Genomic DNA, 21,740 nt, shown 5'->3' with positions numbered 1-21,740 from the left:
AACACTCCTCCAAAACCCCCACATTTGTTCTTCAGAACTCATGCTCTAAAAATATTAAGACAGAGGACTTGAATATTATGCAGACTGTTTTTTGTTTGAGTTGTTGCAAGCTATGCCATTATTTGATATTTGTTTTTTTCCTGTAACATCATTCAGCAGAGTTTATTCTTTGGACAGCAATTGTTAAAATTCCTTTGACAAAGCAAGGTGAAGAAACGATGGTTTTCAGAGTGACAAACTCAGAGCCAATTAACATTTAATTGTGACTACCCCCAATAGTTCATGGAACACAAGGCGTTTTTTCCCAACAGATTTATTTTTATCTGTAAATTACTCCTATAATTTTACTTTATGTATGACAATAAAGCAACCTCTAACCCAAACCAATCTGAAGTATTTAATAATATTCAAAACAACAGTAGAATTGAAATAAATGAGACCACTTGACTATTGAGATTTACAGAGAAACTACTGACTTAATGTGGTCAAAAATACCATTCCAACTGACAATATATATGAAACATTCAGAAGAAATATCCCAAATGCAGGTCTAAAAGCTTGAGCTAGCACCTTGAGTTTTTTTTTCTTTTCAGGGTACTAAAATTAACATGGAATAAATAAAAAAAAAATCACAACTCTTCAAAAAGTAATTTTTAAAAAATTGCATTTCAGGACAAAGCTACATTTCAGAGTACAAACATCACATAATATATTCAAGTTAAAAACAAATGAGGGGAAAGCTGGAAACCTAAAGTCAGTTTATAAAAGAAAGGATCTATATTTTTTTCAGTCAGAGGCTACTCTAGATCTTGCTGTAGTACTTTAACTGTATACCTGGCTACAGACCTAGCTATTCAGACTTCTGCCTCGTCTCTGACAGAAACCCCACTTCATTATGAGATTTTAATTATAATTTTATTAAATAATGAAAATATGAATGTAATGTGAAAGATGGTGCTATTCATGGATAAAAAAAAATGGACATTTGCAAATCTAGCTAGAGCACTTGCAGATCCTTATTATTTCCCATTAGCAAAAGCATAGAAACTGATAATAAATTATTTTCAAATAATTTCACTGCAAATAAAATCAATCAGTTTAAAATAACTTTCAGATATGGCTTAAGGGCATGAAATTTTACATGGCACTGAGGTGGACTAAGAACCTAGAACAGGTTTAAAATTATAATTTTCAGTAATTACACTGGTAACTGCTTAAACTGCTTTAGCTAGATGCACAAGAGACATCCCTTTCACTCTACCTGTAAAAAGAGACTCATCTAGAAAAGATTAACAACTGGTATATTGAGGCATGGGATTCATATAAAAAAGTTTCTGAGATGGTATTTCTGTGAGCTCTATTGCAGAAATCCCACTAAACAGCAAACTCAAAGCCTGGAGCTTGTATTTCTGTTTTTCTGTGTAAGCAATGCTATATAACAAATGCCGTTCAGTAACAGTGCCTAAGCATCAAGAATCCAAAGACACACCTTCAAACAAAGTCTTGTTTAAAGTCTTCCTGATTTGTGAATTCTTTCTTAGAGCACACATATACTTTGAGACATATAGTTTAAGACAAGATGACGTAATATGTCAAATACTGAAGATGAAAAGACTACTTAAAAATGCAAAATACGGTCAAGTTCCTTAAATGTATTTCTCAAGATAAGCACTCTGGAATGGAAATTTTTGCACACTGTTTAATGTGTTAATTTCAGATAAATTATTTTCTACTGGAAAAGCAAACAACCCTGTATAAAAGTAGAAAATAATCAATTTATCAACCCTATTATTGAATACCTGTGCTTTCAGCAATAAGGTACTGTTCCAATTCCCAATTATTTAGTTTATGGAATCTACTTGGGCTCTTTGAGCACCTCAGAACTTGACATTATCAGACAACTTAAATTAGAAAAGCTATGACTTCTAAAGGAGTGTTTGAAGTAGTACGTAGACATTTATATACTTAATAAAAAACTTTTGGCTATTCCCCTAGTTTGCAGAAGGTTTTGTATCTGAAAGTCAAGCCACAACAGTCTACAGAAAATACTTATGTATTAGCAAGGAATTGCTTTGCTCTAATACAATAATGTGATGATAATTGTTAGAGTATCTATGTGTGAAATTAATTTCAGCACCAAATGGCAAAGAAAAAACGGCAGTCTGGTAAAATTAACAATAAGTGTGACCTAAAAACACAAGCAGAACATGACTGCTGAGGTCAAAGGCTTTCATAAAGAGACCTTTTGGAAAACAGATACATAAAAATCAGTCCCAGAGCTAAAAGAAAAAAGATGGTTAAAATTAATGTCCATAACCATAACTGGTACAGAAGAACACAGAAATATTTTGACTGGTTTTTTAAAATAATTTAGAACTGTTTATAAACAACTTTTAAGTCTGACTGTGCAATGTAACTCAAATGAAAATATATAAGCTAATGTTATACCTGCTCAAAACTCAGATACTTCTTTATTTCTCCTGTTTAGATTGCTTATTTTTTTTTAAACTTAATTTATAAAAATAAAAGAAAACAACCACTTGCCATCTTCATGTCGAAGGTACTGGTTTCCACCTCTGTCTCTAGCTAATGACCATGCCTCGCCTTCATCACTTTCACAGAACTCTACCATGCTGTTCTTATCCATTTGCACCCACGTACCTTCTGAATTAGTCACCTGATGCACACACACAAAAAAGCAGAATTTATTGACTTCTCAAAAAATTCAGTAGTACAATTCAGCAACTACTTATAGTACCTGGAAAACACATTAAATTTCAATCTTTCTATTACAAAGTAAATGTTAAAAAAAAACCCAGTTTCTTAAATTAAGGCCACAGGCTGAGGCAGACTGAAGTACCAAACCTATTTAAGGTATATTTACATTTAGGAGTAATTCCAAAGATTTTAGACCTATTTATGTTCAGAAGAAGCAAAACACCAACACCACAACTTCAGAAAATCCACATAAGCCTAAATAAAAACTTGAGGGAAATAGTCACCAAGATATACCTACTAATCGATGGTGGCAACAGGAGAATTATAATAACAAGATATATATGAAAGTTTTTTATGAGTATTAATTTTGTTCCTGATATTATATTTAGGAAATAGCATGACACACTTCATCCTTAAGCCCTTCTTAACCATAAAACACCACAATTGGACAATCCAGAACAATAACAATAGTTCAGCAACTAAACAAATTAATACAATTAGTAAAGAGAAACAAGAATTTATTGAATGGTTAGGTCCTAGGAAAACAGTTTATCATGAAACAGAATTCCTTCAAAGAATAGGACAAAAAAGTAGATCAAGAAACACAATTTTGTAAGGAATACTGTAACAGAAATACATAAGCAAGCACATGTAACTGCAGTGCAATTTTAACATTATTCCAATCAATGCAAAAAGGCAAGAGACATGACTGCATTAGTACTGCTAGCATAAACCAAGTTCAAAGGCCAGTATGTAGCATGAAGAGGGGAAAAGCAAACCTGGACAGAGGCAGATTCTTTTGCTGTGGTTACTACTGTTATATACTGGTATCTATGAAGACATGAACTGAAGCTACAAGGATCCATACCTCGCCCACTGCCTTGACTTTGTTTCCCAGAACTAACATTCCAATTGGGATACCTCTAAGGTTAGGGCAGCTTCTGATGTTGTGACCTGATGGGCCAGTCTTCACTACCTTGTACACTCCAGGTCCACCTCGAAGGAATGGCATGTCTTGTTCTTGCGTCACTGCTTCCTGTGGGCAGTGTGAATTTAGGTCTTTGAAAAAATCATCAGCATTAGACCTAGATTCCTGAGAAATTAAAAAAAAGGCAAAACAGAACAGAATAAAACCTGTTAATACCACCTTTAAACTACTGAGATAAGAAATACTTACTTCAAGACTACAAAAGGTAAATGTCAAAGCTAAAGGATATCCTAGTTACATTGCTAATTTTAGTGTGCAGTGCTGAACAACTAACTACTACTAAATTGCATATTAATTGAATTACTCCTGACATTATTCCTCAAGCAAAAGTGGTATAAATGTAATAATTTATATATCTAACATCAGATACAAATTATTTAAACTAACAGCTTTCACTAAATCTTCATCCTCACTGACATTTCTCAGGATACACATTCATTCCTCCTGCTCTATTTTTCAAATTTTGTTAAAGTCTAGGGCTATGGAAAGGGAATTCAATATTATTTTCTACTATTTGCTGATGAAATATATATCCAAACCTGAAGAAAACAATTTGAATTTCTTACTAAAAAAAGTTGTAGTCACTAAAAGAAGAGAAAAATAAGCATATATTTTTCAGCAAGCAACAGCTTAACTGAAAGAATTTGTACAAAAAAACATGAGGAATGGGAGTAGCAAATGTGCATTTATTTCAGAAGAATGCAAGTAAGAAGCAGGAGCAAGTTCTACTATACTGAAAGTCATAGGTATTTCTAAAGGAACATCTGAAAGTTACAGACCACATAATGTCCTGCTGGATGAAGCCAGTGGTTCACCTCAGTCTACTGGTTCAGCAACAGGAGATGCTCTTTAGAAGCACCATAAAAATCTTTACTAGTGGTCTGTCACTTATATACCAATAACATTTAAAACCTTTTTATTATGGATGTTACAGGGCATACCCTATTTTCTTTACTATTTATCAATCTGATGTCTCAACATTTAATTTATTCTGAATATGCTGATACTTTCTGCCTTGAAAATCTCCTACAAAAACACCTTCCAAGAGTTCATTCACTTCTTCCTGTGAGAAAGAATACTTTCTTTGTCAGATTTAAACCAAACTTCTGGTTATGTTTACTTTTAAATGAATGCAAATTTCCTCTGATCTCTTTAGTTATCATGTTTTCAGCTTTTTTTGGGATGGAAATCTGTGCACTGTGTCCAGACTAATACAGCAGTTTTTTTAAAGAAGTCTTTATACAAAAAAGATTCTATTATGTAAATATGTAACTTACAAAGTAAGTTAATACAGGCTGAAGTAAAGTGGTTTGAGGAAAAAAAAGAGACTATTTAAACAGTTTAGATCTTAACATAATGAAGTCTGCTATTCTGGGAAAAGCAACCAGTGGACAAACAAGTTTTAAAATCTCTAAACCAAAATGTACTACACATTATCATCTTCATTACAAAGTTCATACAAAAAAAATCCATCTCAAAACATTACAGAACTGATATTCAGACAAATACTTCTACAGTCAATTTAAACAGCTTAACTGTACATAACATATCATGTTCCTAGAATTAAATAATTAAAAAACACATTAAGAATCACCAGAATATTTATTAAATATCTGTGTGTGGTGGCTTGCTCATACAAGTATCATCTTCTTAGATGCCACAACTTTATGTGGAGCCTCCAATAACAGAAAAATATTTACCAATAAATTCTGCTCTAAGGGAGAATGAAAGGTTTTGTTATGTTACAAGGCCACCTCTCTGAATTTCTAATTTGGTTTGTTAAAAAAGTAGAGTCCTACTCATGAATTAATAAAAATAATCTACCCTGGTATTTTTTACTCATTTTAGAAGGAGACACAGATACAGCACTGAATGCAAATAATTCACAGTAAAACAGACTTCAAAGAATATTTAGCATAAAGTTGAGTCATAAGGCGCAAAACACAAGATACAGTGTTACTGTTCCTGTAATTTAACTCACCTTAGGGGGTAAAGCTTTGGAAGTCCATGAAAAAAAGTCCAAATCCCTTACTCCTTGGCTAGCATTAAAGACATTCTGAGCAACAAAGTTTGAAAAAAAGAGACATATATCAACAAAGAAATGGGAACAAAGTAATATTGGAGGAAGAAGCTCAAGGTAGTATAATGCAAAGTTTCTCCTCAAGTAAATTTACTGGTAGAGTGTTTTGCAAAAGGGGAAAGTTTTGTTTTTCTAATCAAGTCACCTGAGTCCATTGCTCACCATGGCAAATCATCCATTACACAGAAACAGTTCAGTATGTCAAAAGCTCAAAATGGATGTAGTGTGTCATGCCATTTACTGAAATTAAGAGCCAAGACATCTCTTAAAAAACTTGAGACTTCAGACACAGAAAAATCTCATATTTCTGTAACAAAGGAATGGTAGCTGGTCCCATCACAAACCAGTTTTCTAGAGAGACAGCCTCCTGTTCTGAAAGATGATTTCAAGAAGTGCAGGACAAGTGCACACAGAATTTTAGTCACCCAGTCAGAACCAAAGAGATGCAGAAGGGCAAAGCTCACTGTAGCTGAAAGGAGTTCACTTGCACAGAATGATTTCACCAGTTTGCACATCAAAATCGTACTTTTTACTGGAGCCAAGAATTCCAGTGCTATATGGAGAGTAATTGCTAAGATTCCATTAGTTTTGTAAAACATACAATGCATTAACTAGTTATGACAAATTGTAAACCAAATATAGCTGTCAGAGAGGCATCACTAATTTTAAAACCTATTGCCCACACTATAGAAATAAGCACTGCTGTTCTGCCTAATTTTTCCTCCCACATAACATCTTATTAATTTCAAAGACATCTTCACTGTTTCTGTCAAATGAAAGAATAATGTACATATAGCAGTAGTAACAATCGTATTTATGGTATTTATGATGGAATCCCTTTGACAAAGCATCCATTTCATCTGTATGAACCAAAATATCAAAATCTTATTTCCTATTCCATCCTGATATGGGAACCAAATTAAATCCCTGCTAAGCAGCCACATTAAAATTTAACAGTAGCTAAGACAGTAAATCCTTTCAGGCAGAAACAAGTACAAAACACCCTTGGCATGCTTCATCTGTATTCCTTGAAAAAGCACTAACATGTTAAAAGTAAGCAAATCTACACTTTTATCACATGATAGAAGCAAGTCATCTACTAATCCTGCTTGCAAACATTAAGTTTCAACAATGCAAATGATCTGCCATTTTGACAAAAAGAGGGAAATTGTCACAACACCAGCATTTCTTTAGAATTGAGTACCTTTACCCAGAACTGAAGGAGGTAGCCATGCATTAGTGCTATATGCTCTGGGGCAATGGGGAAGGTGAGGAGGGTGTCAGATAAGAAGATTAGCCAAGTAAAAGTTTATCAACTTGGCATAAAACTATGGCAACCATAAAAAGCCTACATGTGCTTAAATAAGTGTACTCCATAGGTACCCAACCTACATCAACTGTCTGATTCTATTACTTTGCAGCATATCTCCTTTTTTCTCATGGACTGCCCCTTGAGAAACATGGACTGTCCATACTTAAAATATTTAGCTATAATTTCTGTGATCTATTTTTCCACATCATAGAGCTCTATGTGTAAAACACACAAGAGAAACCAACAGCAGTGAAGTGGGACCATGCTGGCTTAGAAACATCAAGAAGATCAAACTAGAAGCTCTCCTTTGCTCTGTGAACTTGAGATTTTCTTGCCTATCATAACACTATACCAATTTAGATTAATAAATCAGGCATCTATTTGAGAAGTAAGTTTTCATTCTGAAGAAACTACTAGATAGAAGCTTTGAATTTAGCCTTTATGCTATCATCTGTAGATTTAGTTAATACTTTCCTTCAAGACGTTCACCTTCCAAGATCTAAAACTAATTTTAGAAGCTCATACTTTTCCCAATAAATTCAGTTTCAGAAATTAAAAAAATTAATTTGTTTTGCCACAAAATATCACTGGTCCATTAGGAGGCATTTAAAAGCTCAGTTATTATTTCAAAACTAAGGCTTAATAAACAGCCATCTTGATATTTTGATCAACATGGCCTTACTCCTCAATTGCTTTCCATCATGCTTAAAACAATGGTAGAAATTTCTGTCACTGTCCTTCAGTGTTTCCACAGAACATTCAGCTTTCTGAGGTTCTGTGATCAAGCACTGGAGCCTACATACTAATTTTGATTATTTCTTCCATCGCAATAATGGTTTGAAAACCTTGCAGATTTCACAATCCTTGATTGCCCGTGCTGGCTGGGGAATGTAATATTGTAGTTGGAAATCAGGGTTAATATTCCTTCTTATAAAATTTTAAATCTAAAATGAAGTAGTGAGAACTTAGAATGTGATTTTTTAAAAGACAAATTCCAGAGTCTGACCAAGATGATTTTCTATTTCTTCCTAGTGTGCACTATTTTGTATCATATGTTCCTTTCTACAAGGCATTATGCATAAGCAGGAATAAATAACTGTCGGGTATTTTTTCAAATACAGATACCTGAATACTGTAAGACTGAAGGAAAAATAACTACCAGAGATGGAAACAGCTTATTAAAAAATCACAATCTATTACATTCACAATCACATAATTATCTACAATGGATTGGATGCACAATTTTACATTAGGGGCTGTAAAGCAGTTCCCTGTGACAAGACAAGAGCAACAGAAGAGGAGTTGAAGACCTTCTAAGAAGGTAAATGACCACAGCTCAAATAAATAGAACACTGGTAACTACTGTGGATCTCTCCTTTCCTACGATAATTTATCTTCAAATACAATAGCGCTAATAAAAATACAGAAAGTGCATTTATGAGATCCACAATATTCAGCAATTGCTTTATCATAAAATACCTAGTTAATGCTAATAAACATACATAAAATGAAGATAGAAAATATACATCAAGATGAAAAGAGGTCACAACACTGCTGAGAATCTCTAGTGTTTTTCATCTGCTCACTGTTCTATAATACAATGAAGAAACAGAATAACTAAAACTTTTAAAAAAAACTTTTTTACATATTTTCCAAAATGTACTGAGGAATTTTATTTACTTAAGGGATTAATTACAAAAAGCTTGTATATTTAAACACAAGAAAGCATGTAATTGGAGATGACAGGTCTGCCCACTCAGAGTTAAATAGAAAATGGGGTCTAGAAGTAATATGACATCTATTTGAAAAGGGAATACATGGCCTAGCTCAGGCATTTGATTTTCCCTTTGCATTTCAGTCACAGAAGAGACTTTCTCCAATCTTCCTTTTAAGCCAAAACTGATTGAACAGCTTGGGTCCAAAAAACCTCACACAATCACAGTTTTTTCTACTGCATTCTACTCATCATGTCATTCAGCTACCCAAATCAACAGGATTGAGCAGGTATGAATTATACCACAATTTAATCTAACAAAACTTTGGCATTTATTACTTAATTAAATATCCTTTTTGATGTAAGTCATTCATCTCTAGACAATTGCAAAAATCAAATTTAACAACTTACGAACAGTCCTTTTTTTGGACAAGTCATAGAAAAAAAGATCGTATACTAATAATTTGAAATATTTTCAACCTAGTAATCACCATAAAGATTTTAAAACTTCCTACCAAGAAAGCAATATATGTGCAAAGGAAGTACCTAGTAAGAAAGAAGTATATGCTAGACTAGCATGCTGTAAAGACTTAAGGCAGCCTTCAAAAGTGAAGGCTGAACCTTATGTATTGTCACCTTTAAGAAAGGTGACAAGAAATAAAATGTTAGAGAACTATTTTTTTTTCATTTTTCCTCTTATTATTACAAATCAAACCAACAAATCCTACTGCTTATATACTGTCAAAATTAAATCAAATAGCTTCAGGACATGCTAAGTCCTCTTCAAATCTGAAAATGAGAGCTGTGCAAGGAAACTTTTCTGAAAGTAGCTCAAAACACATTTCTTGCACCTGCCTGCATTGTTGTAAGAGTTGCTCTCATAACCCTTTTGCTATGTTGGCTGCCACTCACAGAGCAGAAGCTAAGAAAGCATGTGACTTTAAACTTGTGTCAGTCAAGACGTGTGATTGGCTACCTAAAAGATAATTAAGCATCTCTTAACAGCTCATAACAGTCTAAGTGGCAACAAAACTAATTCACAAAAGTGTTTAACAACCTGCAAAACCAAGAGAGAATCTTTCATCTGAAAGAACACAGAGAACGAAATGTTTGAAAACTGAATGCTGTTTTTCACATTTGATTGTACATGACCTCCTTATTCACATGAAAATTGAATTCTCAAAATTATTTTGTCAAGGTTGAACATTCAGTTATTCATGGCAGACATTTTTTTCCAGGCTTCTCTCAAGGAGCACAGCATATGCTCTTCCCTAGAACTACATGTAAAGCAGAGCTGTATGAAATATGCCAAGCACTAAGTTCTTCCTAATCACAGACAACTGCTGAGCTAAAAAATATTCCTTCAAACAAGTAAAAAGGTATTGAAGATAGCTAAACTAAAAAAAACCACAAAAACCCACACAACTAAGAAGAATCTACCAGACTATAATACCTGTCTAGACATACAGTATTTACTGAAGTTACTTAATCAAGATGAATTCACTTTTACCATGGGTGAACTGGTAAAATTCAATTACTGCACAGAATTATTAATATTTCATGGAAGTACAATACAGCAATTTTCTAATGGCAACAAATTTCAAAGGCAAAAAATACAGGAAAAATTTTAAACAAAGCTTAATTTTTTTCCATGTTTTTATATATTCTACCACAGTCCAAAAACCCATTGATGACAGGCATATTTGAGTAACTGATTTCTGAGTACAGAAATAATCTGCTTCCCAACTTCAAAATTAAAATAATTTCCCAAACAAGGATTCTGTGAAAAGAAATCCACAAATAGAAACATATCAACAAATAATTTGTAGACAAGAAGATCTATTCACATCATGTAACAGTGTTTGGCAGAACAGCCACAGGGTTTTATGAATTTCCAGATTTAGCTCCTAGCAAATAGCCCAATTTCACTGGAACTGGGGATGTCTCAGTTCTTCAATAACCAAAAAATATGAAGAGCATAGTATTACTGGTTGCAGTGCTTAATTTAATGAAATATTTCTCAACTATCCTTAATTGCAGCAGCAGATTGCTCAGATAAGATGACAAATCAAATCAAATCTAAATAGCAGTATCAATTAGATCTGACTCTCACATTCTGGCCAGAAGAAAATAAGGTACTGCCCATTCAGGGGAATGCACGAAAACAGATGAGCCAGAAAGGCCTGCACTTTCATGCATCTTTTGAGAAACATGGTTTAGCTAAGAAAGCTTTTCCTTTTTTGTCTTTCACATTTTTCAAAAAAGTGTAATTGGTTTCAAGTATAGTGATTATGATCACCATTAAAGTTATTCAAATAAATTATATTTACTCTTACTATAAATTCAATAGACTTGAAGCTATGGGATTCTTTCATTAGCTAATGAAGTGATAACTTAAAGATTCAGGTATAAAACTCACAAAAGACATCCACAAAGCCAAGAGCCTAAAGAAGTTTTGGTTGGTTGGTTTTTTTTTTTTTTTTTTTTTTTAAAAGCAACAATTACATAGATTCACTGTAGGCTGCAAGCCTCTTCTGAAATCAGGGCACCAGTAGACCACTTCACAGACAATGCTATCTAGCATAAGGAACACCTGGTGTAGACCACAATCTAATACTATTCTGCTTTTATTACAGCAGTCCCTGCACTTCTGTTTCTCTTCTAGGTGAAGAGGCTTCAATATAAAAAGCCTCATACATTTCTACACTCCACCCTCATTACACAGCAGCCCTCCAAAACGCCAACATATATTAGGTTGTATTAAATAATTAAAATATTGTTTACCTCAGGACTTTTTGCAGCCTTAATTAAAGAAAGTATTGTAATGAGGATAGAGTGTACTTTTGGATATTTTTTAAAGGCACCTTTTACTTACGTCAACAGGTACCAGAAGGCTCTTGCCAAGATGTTGGTTAAAAGACAGACACCAGGCTTCAGTGTAACCATTCATGTTTGGAACATACTTCTTTATTGTTTCATCATTCAGCCTCAGCCAAACACCATCATCATTGTGGATCTATGGGAAACAAGCAACAAGAACGAGCCATGCCCTCCTGTAACTGTTCTGTAGCTAGCAAGGATTAACAGACTTCAGGCAGACAATAGCAGCAAAGAAGCAATGATTCTTACAATGCTGATACAACATAAGAAGAGGTAAAGAGGAATATTGACAAAATCAGAACTCCAAAGCAAAGGGGAAGCTTATCTTTTTATAAGTCAAGGTGTGAAGATAAATCTAAATTGGATCATGCAGTAATAAGAATTGCTTTGAAATAAAAGAGGAAAGAGAGTCAAGCCTTAATAAGCTTTATAAATCCCCCACTTCCCATTTTTCCATTGCTAGTATGACTTGGTAAATCGCAAAAATATTCCTAACATACGAAGTTATATTGTAAGAAAAACACATGCACAGCAGTCTAACACACTAGCAGTGATCTTTCAGATCTCTAAGTAATAGATCTAATGAAAAGGACATTTGCATCTGAATTTTTGTGTAGAGTTGAAATAGTTAAGTAGTGAAAAGCTAAATCTTAAGAGGTATTTTTGTAAGATGAACTCTGGAAATTTTCTTTCCTTTTATCAGTCTCAAATCTTTGTTACGCAGGTTTTGAAGTAAGCAAATTAAAGGATATGACAGCTTGAAAAACTAAATGAGTAAATTTAGATTTTTGCAATTTATGGACTTAAGTTGTATATGTCAACATCTAAACATGGAAAAAAACCCATTATTTGCATGAATTACCTTTACATCTTAGCCCAGTTTTCAATAAAAATGTCTTATGGATTACCTCGTCAATGAAAGTGATGGATCCATTGACTTTCACTATGCCTATTTGCTCACTCTGAAGGGAAGGGTGGCTACGGATACGAAGCCCTGCACTGTCCTTGGCCACAAATTTGCGAACCTAAGAGAAGCAAAGGAAGACAGTAAGGAAGAAAAAAAATTGGAACAGAGCTCTCAGAGTAAAAAGAAATAGGTTTAACAGATTCTGAAATGCCAGTGATAAGGCAGCAGTCTTAAGAGTTACAGTTTGTTGCTAGTTTCCCATGGCTGCTGTGTATAACTTTATTTTTTTACTATAATAAAAAAAATTAAAATGTTCCAAAAAACCATAATGTAAGCACGCATTGACTTGGAAACATTTTTGTTATACCCTACAATAATCAGTACAAGCTTTTGATTTTCTTCACACACAGGTTTCATTTGTTGCTGAAAATTTCACCAGATTTGCATTTTCAAATTTATTAATTTATCTTAGCTGATCAGCCTGGAATTACCACTTCCCAGTTGTGCTACTGTAGTATTCTCTTTAATCAGCTTTTTAACCAAAATTTGGTTATTTTCCTTAGCTAAATATTTTAACTAACCATTTTAAAATAAAATAATCTTTCTACTTGTTCATCTTTCAAATAGCTACTTCAATAGTTTCTTTTTTTTTTTTTTCCACAGGAAGGTTAGAGCAGAGGCTCCTTGATATTAAGCTGGACTTACTACAGCACCCCAAAATCTCCCACTTGTTAATCACTATCCTGTTTTTTACCATTCAAACATTATCAGGCACCTGTCCCATAGAAAACAAATGTAAACCATCCTATTGCTCTCTTAAAACCAAAGATGTATATATTCTATCCGTATGGTATAAAACCATTTTCTTGGAAGGTTATTTTCAAACTCCACAGGAAAAAGGGATAAAAGTACCAATGCAAATACGGATTTAATCTGTAACAACATAAAGCACAGAATGATGTGTAAGGAACAAACTCAGTGATATATAATGAAAGGTAAGAGCTAAGTGTATGAACCTTTTTTCCCTTAAAGAAATTATATATATTCTGAGGAAAATTTAAAAAACAAAATACAAAACCAATAAAACCCCAAAACCAAAAACATGTAAAGGATTTCATATGTAAATTACTCCAAAATGTGCAAGGTTTTGCTTATTAACAGTCCCCTTACTCATAATACTTAAGATTCTCACAACAGACAAAACTAAGACTTTCAAGGTCCTTGTAAAAGTATAAAGCTGAATCACTGCCGACAGCACTCTAAACACAGACAAGCCAAAAACAAAGTCTTGCAAATTAGGGGTCCTTACATCATGTTACTTCAGAAAATCATTATGAGAGTTTTCTAGAACTTTAATTAAATTTTAATTAAAAATTGTAATTTAGAGGAAAAACTCACATTACAGATTTTGAGTAGGCACAGGCCTGGAAAGAGCCTTTTTCCCTTTTGCAACAGCTAACCTAATTAGTTAATAAAAAACTTCAACTTAAAATTAGAGATTGCTTAAGGACCAGATCCACTAACAGATAATATAATAAAAAACAGATCAGGAGTTCTCTTATGTTCATTTCTGACCATGATGTAAAACTTTATTGTCTGTGTCTTATTTCTGATACAGCGCCTCTTTGCTAGGAATATTTTTGTAACACCTCCATAGGCAATTCTTCCACGAAGCATATATCAGCTGGATTCCAACTAAAGAACTAAGGCAGAAAGGCCTGGGGATTAGCATCATCCCTACAGTGTACACAGTTTTCAAGAGCTGTGTTGCTGTGCTTTTTTGTTTGACAAATCTGCAAAGAGGTGCCTGTCACACAACATAAAGGGTGTTGTAAACAATAAAGCGACCTTTACAAGGGGGTTGATCTACAAAGCGGGGAGAAAAACTAACCCCAGCCCAGAGCTTTTGGGTTAGATGGTTGTTTTTTGGTTTTGCTAGCTACTTGTTGCATCAGGATGGCAGAAACCATCAAAACATGTTACTGACCAAACATTTTGGTACCAGTCTTGCACTTTCAAATTCAGCTAAATTAGGACCTTTTCCTTTTAGTTGGTACCAACCATTCTGAATTTCATAACATAGCTTGAAAAATTATGTTTTCCTCAATAGGATGTGGAATCAAGTTTCCCGCAAGTTAGTTGATTTAAGCTTTGCAGCCTATTAGGAGACAGCAATTCTTATGGGTCATATACCCCAGGCTGAATACAGATCACTATCATAGTCTCCTTCAGATTTTTCATCTGGCTTCAAAAACAGAAAATGAAGAATACATGTATAAAATCTTAACACAGTACCCATTTTTAGCTTGCAATTTAAGTAAGGTTTGGCTACAAAACAGGAATGTTCCAGTGCCTCAATGAAAGTATTTTGGTCTTTCTAACTGTGAACAGATCACCACTGAGAATGCACTGTTAGTGTCCTTTGGTTACAACTGTCCGAAATTTCAGGCTGACAAAGATGATGAAGCAGCATTTAGAGCTCAACTATGCCCTTTTTGTCAGCAAAACATGATTTGGTATGCTGGACTGTCTCTGACCGATACATGTCTAATCTGCATTCTTGGCTTTAGAAATATGGAGCAAGTACAATTATTACCTTGATGTATTACTTACAATACTGCTGTTGATACACCAAGAATTATCCTGATTTTTTATGTGATTTATTATGACACAGAAGATAGATGACATATTAAATGGTTTACCATGAAAGATCTAGTTTAACTTTTCAGCAGGCTCTACAGATACTAGGTACAGGACAAAGATGGCTCCTTTTTCAAAGAAAAAGCTTGGAACACGAAATGAGACATGCACATGGAACAACACAAGGAGAGGCTTAAACACTACATAACATCTCAGAACACCAGAGAACTGACTTCTGTCAAGTACTTTGACTCTTCCTTGACAACAGTTATCATGTATGAAAAAATCATCCCAATTTCCACTGTAATAATTTAAAAGAAAAACAGAAGTTCTGTTCAGCAATTTATCTCATATCAAACTAGATTCTCTCAACTTGGGGACAGCAAAACAACATATATGATGATTAACTTGGGTGGAGGTACGATGAAGTAGCTTGATATAAATCTCTCTTAGTAGGAATTGGGAGTTCTAATTAAGATAATGAACTAACCAGGCAGTCTTCCTTCCAAGAGAAGGGAGAAAGTCTAAAAGAAGCTTCTTGGGGAAGAAAACAAAAAAAGAGCCAGTGAGGGGTAAATATTGCATTGAGACTAAAAGTACATTTATTATGTTTAACTTGAGGCATGGCTTCAGGGAAAAAAAATCTTTTTAGCAGTAAAAGCAGATGCTGGATGCATTTTAGAGACTAGGGAACCATACAACAAAGTTACTGTCTCTGAATTATTCTGAAATTTAGGAAAAAAAGAAATTAGGATGCACTGCATAGGTAAGAAGTTGTCAGAAACCTGATCCCTTTTGTAACCACTTATTTCTTAACCACCTTCCCAATTTCAGTAGGACAGGAAAGACATCCCTGTGGTATTTCAGAATTCCACATCTTTTTATACAGCTTTATTCAAATCACCTCACTTAATAGCCCTTCCTTTGCATCTAAGAGGAAGTGCGAGGTATCTCCCTCATCTGGGCAATTTTCCTTATACCACTGTCACGCATTTCAGCTTACTTGCTTTAGTGTGTCTACTTTAATCCTTCAGGGTGGAATGATAAGGTGAAATGGGGATGTAAAAAGCTAAAGAAAAGATACCTTTAAAAAACATAATCATACCATTTTCTAAGCAAGGAAAACATACTAAAGGAACTGGTTAGAAGAGATAATAAATAATTATATGGATTTTATAATGATTGAAGATGCTAATGACAAAACAAAATCTTTGCAAAATTTAATGCACAATTAATTTTGTAGTACAATATATAAGAAATAGAACTAATAATAGTGCAAAATTTTGTTTGTGGCTTTAACAATAGCTGTGATATGTTTGTGTAACCAGCCAAGGTAAAGACAGTTTCTGTAGAGCTTCTATCAGTTTTGTGAATTCATATACAAAAAGAAAATGAAATTAATTTGTCTCATTTTATCCAGTATATTAATTTCATTCCATTCAGCATGTTAAAGTGATGTGCAAATACCCTTAAGTCTGCAGCACCATTATATGATAACGTATACATTAAACAACAAAAAAGTCCCACCCAAACATAACTATCTGTTTTGGATTTTTTTCCATTTCTCCAAACCTTATTTGGCTGAGGCTCTGCTTTTGGTTTAATAAGTTGGGTTCCAGGAGGTATCATTCCTTTTGGAGGATCTTTTACTTTCACTTCTAGTCCAGCATCTGTAAGTGAACAAAGACTAAGTTTAAAAAAATAAAGGGGTTATATCAGTTAAACAGTAACTACAATTTATCTGTGCTACAATTTAGAGTAAACAAAATAACCACTTATCTGTCTGCGAAAATCAACACTTGCAGTTGCTTCATGGTGCAATGTATTAATTTCTGAACATTTCTCATTTCATATGTGGAAATTTACAGAGCTGTGGTTTCATGCTGTTGTCACAGAGTATGTACCAAGCACTACCAGGTAATTTTGTATCTTAATAGTGTCTGTAGGATTATGTTTCAAGGAATGGTCAACAGAGTCTAGTGTTTGAGAGATGCAGGTGAAAGCTTCTGGAGAAGCAATAGCTTATGTAATGTTGTACTGCTACAGAAGCTAATTGCTACATGTGAGACAGATATAAGAGCCTAAAAAGCCACATTATGCAACCAGAAAAGGCCTATAATGTAAAAAATTGGCATATTTAGTTACCAATGCTGTTATAAAACATGAAGGCTCTAGAAAGTGACATTCTTGTTTGTGAAGAAAAATACACACAAATATATGTGAAGAAAGACACAAAAATTTAAGTAATAGATGAATACAACCTTGAATAATAACCTTCAAAGAACTGCCTCAGCAATCACTGTTAAAAGTAAACTGCAACAATAGATACTTTTGTGTTTTTTGTTTCATTTTACAGACCGACAATCTGAAGAACAACATCTTGAAAAGAAGCATCCGGACATAACAATGAAACTGTTGGTTTCACTAACATCCTTTTAAACAAGCATGGGAGTAACAGAAGCAATCTACAAGCATCAAGAACATAAAAGGTTTGAAATAAAGAGAAACTGTTACCAGTACTTAAGCAGTCAAAAGTTGACAGAATTATGGGTCAAGCGTAAGTACATCAAAGCTTCAGATGGCATAGTCTAATATAATGATTGAGTCAGAAAGTTCTGTTGCAGAAAAATGGCACAGCTGAGTATTAAGAGTATACTCATACCTATTTAATAATGATGGTTGAGATTTATATTTATAATTTCTAGTTTACCCTACACAATGCTTGAGGATGGTAGAACCTGTGTAAAAGTATAAGAGCAGTTGATTGAAACTACAGGTAAAGTTTGCTCCAGAGATGACATGCTGAAAAAAATACAACTGAGTGCATCACACTCCTATGAAGGCAAATCTTCCTCTGAGGAATAGAGATAACCATTAATAATAATACTTTATACGTCTTATTTTCTGTAGTTAACATGTAAAACCAAATCACATTTCATTTCTACAGGAATTATGTGTACTTGCATTTATGAGTATCACAATGTGTTTACTAAAGATGCTGGTCAGTATTGGGAAAGAGGAACTGCTGGTGCTCATCAACTCACCCAAGCCTACAACACTTTGAGTGTTTCTACTACCATCTTCACTGTAGCACCAGTAAGGCTGACATGAGAGCATTCAAGACAGAGTATTTTTAGAAGGGCACTCTTTCCACTATATGCTATAGTATCTCATAGTGCAGTCCCCAAGACTGGCAAGTTAACTAAAAGATTTCCAGCAAGGAATGAACCAAAAGTACTTAAAAATTAGTACAAATAATTAAGAGTTTAGGCAGACTCTCAGTTAATACCACACCTCCTCAATTTTCCAGAACAAATGACAGTATGCATTTCAGCATTGTAAGGAACAATTTTGCCTTTCCGTAGGTTCTTCAGTGTTGGACTGGGTTTTTTTTCTCTTTAACTATACTTCTCTGTCACACTCAGCTGAAACAAGACACTCTTCTTTCAACACAGAGTTGAGAATAAGAGACACTGTTAATCTGGTAGTCTAACCACATTATAAATACATGATTTACAATATATATTCCTATTTCAGTGTGTGGGGTTTTTTATTCTGAAAAAAAAGAGATTTAACTAGACGGCTTTTGAATGAAAACTTGGCTACTAAGTTTTGTTATGAACTGTACATTAAGTCTTATGAGCATCAAGACAAAAATGTGTTAGTATACAAAATGGAAATAATATAAACATATGCTTAAATAGTGAAAGTAAAGTACCTATTTCAATGCCATCTATAGTAACATGAATGGTATAGAGACCCACAGCTCCAGGAGTCCAGTTTGCACAGTATGTACCATCATTATTGACTCTGATCAACATATTTTCACTGGGTCTAGGCATAAACAAAACAAAATCAATCAATCAAAATATAATGATTAGTATAATGTTTAGTTTGAAAACTACTCTTTTTCTAGCAGATCATCTAAATACAATTATTCCCTTTCCCAATGTACTAACCTTCTATTATTTACTATGAAAATATAATCCTCTCTTCTACATTTATTTATACCAAATGATAAAGGAACACATTCAGAGAGTAGCTAATACAAATAAAGAAACTACATTTGAATGATTAAGAAAAAAGGATTTTAAATAAAAGTACATGTAAGAAAACATAATACTTGACTTCTGTGTTTCTACCTCCAGACAGGATTACCTGTCAGTCACACCTGGGAGTCTGGGCGTAGAGCAGAAATGTCAAGACATGTTAATTTAAGTCCCTAACCAAAATAAATTTTTCAATGTTTACCTCTTTGGTGTTGGTGAAGCAAAACGTAGTTCTTCAAAAGAATAATTTTCGTATGCCTATAAAGAAGTTAAATTCAAACATGAAACCAACAGTTACACCACTGAATAACAGAAAGCACCACATTTTCTTACAGAACACATCAATCTAACTTTACACAACCCTGAAGCATTGATCAGGGAATCAGAAACAAATTTCAAAACACAGAAATATATAAATGCACACATGAAAGAGTATCTTCACTGTCTCATTAAACAGACATTATTTAGATAAGAAAGACTGCTACTATTAACAAAGACCTTCTTAAGTCTTTGAATCGCTTAAAATGTGACTTGTATAAAACCCTTTTGAATCCAGGCAATGCATTGAAGACCATGGGAAGATAAGAAAGCAAGTAAGTTGCAGGTAAAACCTGCAAACCAGCCCAGGGGCTTTATCAATGAAAATTCGCATCCTTTTTCTTTCAGCTCCAAGTGAAGATGAAACTCCCTGAACATGGAGGTGATACTTCCATTGACTTCCACTACAAAAAAGACCTGGTTCACTTCTAGAGTGTCCTGTGAAATCATTGCTCTGAAAAGCCCCCTAAGAAAACAGAGCTATTCCTAGAAATGCAAAGTCCCTCACCAAGAATCTCTCTGGGCTGCAAGAGTTTCTGAGCTACGAGATTCCCCTGTTAAATCAAAACCAACAAAAGGTTGGATAAGAACCTTTGAACATATATGCAGATAAGCCATTTTGGGTCCCTGTAAAAATATATAGTTTTGGGTATCAGTCCCCCATACATGTCATAATTTATTATATATATTTTTATGAAGTGACGCTTTATAACCATGTTTAGGTGTTTGTATCAAGTATTGATATAATGTGCAGGCTGATATAAAATGAAAATATCAGGAGATGTCTGCATTTTACACTGAAATGAGTGTGCTTAATAATGCAGGCAGGGAAGTAGTACAGAATATTGACAATGACTTTAATTCATAAAGTTTTGGATGGAAAGGACTTAATGTGAAAAGAACCTTAACTTGAAAGGAAGATTCTCTGGAAAAGCACTAAATACAGAAATCAAGAATGTTTCAACAAGAGAGATGCTTTTTTGATTTAACCGTGATGTCTTTTTACTTTTATCTTTATGAAGGTTTGTACTGTTATTATCTTCTAAGAGGATTTTAAATGAATCCTTCCATTTTCATTTTCCCTTAGCCTTATTTCAATTAAAAAATGATTACACGTAAACTAGCTGATATTAAGCATTCCTCACTCCATCAAATCTACAGAAGAGTTTTTGAACACCCTACACTTATACCACTGTAATTTACCCCAAAGCATTTCATGCATTACAAGATATACCACCCCAAGAGTTGTGTGAGCAGATTTGACACCTATCACTGGAAAAGAAGCAGCAGATACCTGTAGTAGACAGTGGCTATCAGAAATATTATCTAAACCCTAATTTGGAATAAATACTTCTGCCTCCCCTCAAGTCACTTTTCAAAGGAGCATCAAAACCAAGAAACATCAAAACCATGTTTGTAGTAGCCCAAATAAAAATGCCAAAATCATACCTTGATATGCACATGATTTAGCAAGCCCTTAAACCATTTCTTATACACTACATTGATTTAATACTTATTTCATTGATCTATGAAGACACTATTCAATACCCAGCTGCACTATTTACACACAGGTACTGCAGCACTATCCTTTGCCCCTAAAAGGTGCCAGTTGTCTGGTTCTGCCCCCACAACCAATCCATACTGATTATGGTAAGTATTATCCTTCTCTACCCTCCTGGCTAATCCTGTCTCATTAAGCTGTGCAACTGTTAGCTGCACACAACATGCCACATCTCTTAACTGGGTCAGTATGGTACACATATGTAAAATTACTGCATGTGCTCTAATATACTTAATCAAATCAACACTAGCTGCTCAGTTTTCACTTCCTTAAAAACTGTTCCTAAGTGTCTGAGCTGATGCATTTAACAGTGGCTCATTTCATCAGATGCTGCTTAATACATATGCATTGATATATATATATATCATTTGTATGCCTTTTTCTACTATGCTGATCTCTTATTTTTTCCTGTTTTTCTATTTCACCTGCTCTAGCTTAAAGTATGTATTCACTGGAACACTCCAACTCCATATTAATAAACATAGTGGTTTAACCTTCCCTTCAGCATTTTAATATGTGGTTTTATTTCTCCCGAATGACTCAGATTAATTTGTTAATCTGTTTAATCAAAAT

The 21,740-nt window shown here is 34.0% G+C and overlaps 1 protein-coding gene across 8 annotated transcripts in view; it reads right to left on the bottom strand.

The window, feature by feature from the left end:
• The window catches only part of MYCBP2 (MYC binding protein 2), a 173,440-nt gene that overhangs the window by 42,864 nt on the left and 108,836 nt on the right, over positions 1–21,740 (bottom strand). For 6 of the 8 annotated variants that reach the window (XM_021548051.3, XM_021548057.3, XM_077781355.1 and 3 more), the window contains 8 exons: positions 19,491–19,546; positions 18,958–19,073; positions 16,812–16,909; positions 12,601–12,717; positions 11,688–11,828; positions 5,688–5,762; positions 3,587–3,811; positions 2,545–2,677 (listed from right to left, as the gene is read on the bottom strand). In XM_021548051.3, coding sequence (XP_021403726.2) covers positions 2,545–2,677; positions 3,587–3,811; positions 5,688–5,762; positions 11,688–11,828; positions 12,601–12,717; positions 16,812–16,909; positions 18,958–19,073; positions 19,491–19,546 — 961 coding nt within the window. The remainder of the gene's footprint in view (positions 1–2,544; positions 2,678–3,586; positions 3,812–5,687; positions 5,763–11,687; positions 11,829–12,600; positions 12,718–16,811; positions 16,910–18,957; positions 19,074–19,490; positions 19,547–21,740) is intronic. The other 2 variants (XM_021548055.3, XM_021548059.3) reach the window with 1 other exon arrangement.

The sequence above is a fragment of the Lonchura striata genome, chromosome 2 (assembly GCF_046129695.1).
Source record: "Lonchura striata isolate bLonStr1 chromosome 2, bLonStr1.mat, whole genome shotgun sequence".
Classification (NCBI taxonomy): domain Eukaryota; kingdom Metazoa; phylum Chordata; class Aves; order Passeriformes; family Estrildidae; genus Lonchura; species Lonchura striata.
This window is presented reverse-complemented; position numbering and strand designations above follow the sequence as displayed.